At 38.7% G+C, this 4,139-nt stretch overlaps 1 protein-coding gene across 1 annotated transcript; it reads right to left on the reverse strand.

Moving 5' to 3' along the window:
• Positions 1-591: 591 nt before the first annotated feature.
• On the reverse strand, positions 592-2,231 carry LOC131238549 (sugar transport protein MST4-like). The gene is made up of 2 exons (XM_058236233.1): positions 1,501-2,231; positions 592-1,053 (listed from the first exon to the last, which is right to left on the reverse strand). The coding sequence occupies exons 1-2, from the start codon at positions 1,807-1,809 to the stop codon at positions 1,009-1,011; spliced, it is 354 nt and encodes a 117-aa protein (XP_058092216.1). The 5' UTR covers positions 1,810-2,231; the 3' UTR covers positions 592-1,008.
• Positions 2,232-4,139: the final 1,908 nt, after the last annotated feature.

The following is a 4,139-nucleotide window of genomic DNA, read 5'->3' on the forward strand; positions in this document are numbered from 1 at the left end:
GAGAAATCCTCAGACCGGAACCAACCAACCGTCACCTATCAGTCGCTCATCCCCACCATTCCCACCCAATGGTGCGCCCTTTCATGAATATCCCACTACAAGAAAAGGGGGCTTTAGCCTCGGTTCAAAACTGTGGCTAAAAAGATTAAAAACTGAGGCTAAAGCCTTTAGCCTCAGTTTTGCCTTAGTTATCCAAACCAGGGTTGAAACCCCTGTGGTTAAAGGCTTTAGCCTTAGTTTTAGCAACAAAGGCTAAAATGGCTTTTATAGCCTCGGTTCTTCAAGTGAGGCTAAAAACCTTTTTAGCTTCAATTTTCTCGAAATGAGGCTAAATCAAAATTTTAGCCTCCATTGTTTTCAATGGAGACTAAATATAAATTTTAGCCTCGATTGCCTCCAACCGAAGCTAAATCTATTTTTAACCTCGGTTCCCAACAACCGAGGCTAAAGCCTTTAGCCACTGGAGTTGTAGTCTCAGTTTAGGTAATTAAGGCAAAACTGAGACTAAAGATAGATTTAATCTTTGTTGACATCAATTGAGGCTAAAATCAATTTCTAACATCATTTATCAATAATCGAGGCTAAATCATTTATTTTAACTCATTCATAAACCTATGCATATTCAGTGGTCATTGATCAAATGACTTGCATTTTTGTTCTCATAAGGTAACAACTCATGGAGAAAAACATGAGAATCACTCCCACTTTTCAAATTGAAATTTTAGTTTCTATTTGGAATAGAAATCTGGGGAAAAAAAAGAATTCAACAACTGAAGCTTTGATCAACCGTCGTCATTGGATTCTAATTTAGATTGCTGGATCTTGACTGCAACAACTGAAGCCTCTGGTCCATCTCAGAGAAATCAGCCAACATGTTGGAGCTGTAGTTGGGAGAGATCTAGTGCGTCATCGGCAGTGGAAGCTTTCCTCTGCTAATGGCCATAATCACAGGATCGATGAATTCAACATCAACGTAGCTGCTATTTCCAGCAACTTGTTGTTGTAGATTCAAATTAGCTGAACTACTAAGGAACGGATACTATGCAGCTGAACCTGTAATGAGAAGGAATATAAGCATCCACAACAATCAGGAAAAAGATCTTACCAGCAAGAAAATAGAAAAGGAAAATAAAAAATAGATGGTAGCAAAACTGCAATAATTTGAGCCAGTAGATCAATGGTAGACAGGGTGCATTTCAACATTCAGGTCTCATATTTGAACCTTTCTTACCAGCCAATCAGCAGAAACAAAAGAAAAGAAAAAGATTTTTAAAAAATAACTTGAAACTGCTAATGAAATATCAGCATGTATTCAACAATGAATTATCAGACTTATAGATATTATGTTTCACCAAAAATCCGTGAATCGTAATCTTAGTAATGACACTGCTAGCAAAATAAGGTGAATGCCATTTTAATGGGAATCTACAAATGTCGTGGTTACAAAAGGGGACAAAAATGGCCATGCCCCAGGAATCAGAAGTGAAACTAGAAAAAGACCTGATTAGCGAAGCCGACTCCACACCCCAAGAAGATCCTTCCTATAATGAGCATGGCAAGGTTCTGGGTAGCTGCATTTACCACCACGCTAATGATGAAGACAATCCCTGCAATGAGCATGGTCAGCCTCCAACCGAGGTTTCTTGTGGTGTAGGATGTGAAGAAGGTCGAAGTCAAGCCGGCCAGATACAATGATGATGTGAATAGTTGAAGGCCGTGGTTGTCGTATATGCAGTAATTGTTGTCCAAACCAGGATCTTTTGTCTTTCGATAGATGACTGGGAAGAACTTTATCAAGAAGGCGTCCATCGATGTTACTCCACCTACAACAGAGAAACCAATACACCACCATGTCAGAGGAGTGATTCATAACAATTCGACTTGCATGTTTGTTTTATACTCAAGGCCCTATTTGGTAGTCACCCAAAAAAGTGAGTTGATCTAATTGTTCAATGTAACGATTGATTTTATGCATTGGAGATCAAAATCTGTAATATATAATTACTACTATCTAGAGTGAGATTAATTCCTATATAGGTGTTTGGTAACAGAACTAAGCATTTTTTTTAAATAAAGAGTTCCAAACGGAACATGTTTTTAATTATTATTTATTTTTTTTAAAGGATTGAGGGCGATTAATCTCATTGGTAAAAATAAAGAATCCAATGCACTGGAAACAGAAAGGTATGTAAGCAGGCATATTATAGCACTCAACCAGAAACATATATAAGTAGGCACCCATGACACATGCACAGAAGCATGTTATATGGATAATCCAATTGTAGCAATGTATCAAAATAGTTATTGAACTGTAGCGAGATTTTTGCCAACTTTTTAGTTTATTTTTTTTTTCTAATCACTCCAGGGCATGAACCATGACAACAATGTAAAATGCAGGTAAAACATGTGGTTCTTTGCATCCCCCATATGACATATTATAACCAACCAACATTCCAGATTAGTTCTGCGTCTAACGAATATGGTACATGGAAAAGAAGCCTATGAACAATGATAACAATGTAGTTCTCTGCATTGCATGCATAAAGTAGTATAAGTCTACCAACCAACATAACAAGTCAGTTCATCAGAGAAAAAGGAAAGAAAATAGAAAAAAAAATTTACATGGAAAGATGCTCGATCGAATTGGTCTGTAACACCCTGAATTTCGAGGGTCAAGCGAAGTTCAACTCCCGAGATCCAACGCATCAATTTTGCAACATAGATAATGATATTTAAATATTGTTCATATTAGTGCATTAAACATGAGGAGGATTATATTAAAACATCATATCATACTCTAGATATAATTAAATTTAGCAAGAGGAAGACTGAAACACACACACACACACACACACACACATATATATCTGAACAAGCAAGGGTTCAACAACCTCATGAGAATGATCATATAACCGGCCAGAAATTTATATATGTATTTGTTCATACTAAACAAAATGTCAAAATGTGGAGTATCCAGCTAATCCGTGTATCCCTATAATCCCATTGAAGCAGCACGAGGTCCACATAGACCTGCTAGAGAGCTGAACATAGGAGAACTCTTCCTCCTCATCTACAAAGTCCAACTCCACTGCATATACGTCCTCATCACTTGCATCCATAACAGAGTCTGGTTGTTGTTTTAAAACACCGTCCTAGAGTGGGAGTGAGTGATTAACTCAGTGGTACTATAAGGCAAAGGTTAACATGTTATCAATTCAATCAAGCAGTAATGATAAAGCAGTACAATAATCATTCCCTAACTACTCTTTTTAATGAAGGGATGGTATACAGTAATGATGCATGCCCTCGCACGACACACCCTCAAGCGACTACATCAACCATTTGTGTATGGCAAAGTCCCTAAAGTGCACTTCCTCGCCAAAGCACATGCAATGCGGTTCATGATCGTGTTAGCTGAGTACTTAATTAGGCTTATTCATACAAAAAATTCAGAAAGCTAAGGTACCTTCCTTTATATCATTTACCCAACCGAAAGATCCATCTAGGGTTGTTAATCCTAGTTAATCACAAACGATAGGCAAGTTGGAAGACATCACTCCTAATAAAAACAGTGGATAGGTAAGTTCGAGAGTTTATCTCGAGGTCACTACGGGGAGGCTCTCACCTCAGCGCAGGCTGACTGCTTGAATACAGTGTCCCATACCACCGTATTCGGCTCACGAGTTTGGATTACTCACTGGTCACTACGAGGAGGCTCATCACCCCACTGTAGGCTGACAACTTGACCATGGTGTCCTATACCACCATGCCCGACTCATGAGTCTTAGCGGATTGTGGTAGGTTAAAATGGGCTTTTACACTAGCGGGGGTATCTTAAATTCAAGCAGTGGCGCCCATACATGGTGAACATACAATAGGCCGATCGGTTTATTAGGGAAGTTGGATTGCTATGGGCACATGCTACTGTAATCGACATGGAGTGCATAAGCACCCCTTGTGGCCTAACCATTGTCGATAATCTTCGTGTGACTCGAATTCGTCGAATTTTTTCGATGTGACACGATTAATTCGACCACCTGAACAGGGATTCTTACCGATTGCCTAGACTACATTGTAGCCTCAATCTTACTCAGATGTAGAGAATACATACGTGTGATAATCATTTCAACATTTGACAA

Source organism: Magnolia sinica, chromosome 3, assembly GCF_029962835.1.
Source record: "Magnolia sinica isolate HGM2019 chromosome 3, MsV1, whole genome shotgun sequence".
NCBI classification, from domain to species: Eukaryota; Viridiplantae; Streptophyta; class Magnoliopsida; order Magnoliales; family Magnoliaceae; genus Magnolia; species Magnolia sinica.

What these genes read in the sequence shown, in the direction of transcription:
- LOC131238549 (XM_058236233.1), bottom strand. Translation starts at nt 1,809, where the DNA reads ATGGACGCCTTCTTGATAAAGTTCTTCCCAGTCATCTATCGAAAGACA. An exon ending in GAGTCGGCTTCGCTAATCAG is followed by an intron (nt 1,054 to 1,500) that starts GTCTTTTTCTAG and finishes TTCTCATTACAG; the next exon opens with GTTCAGCTGCATAGTATCCG.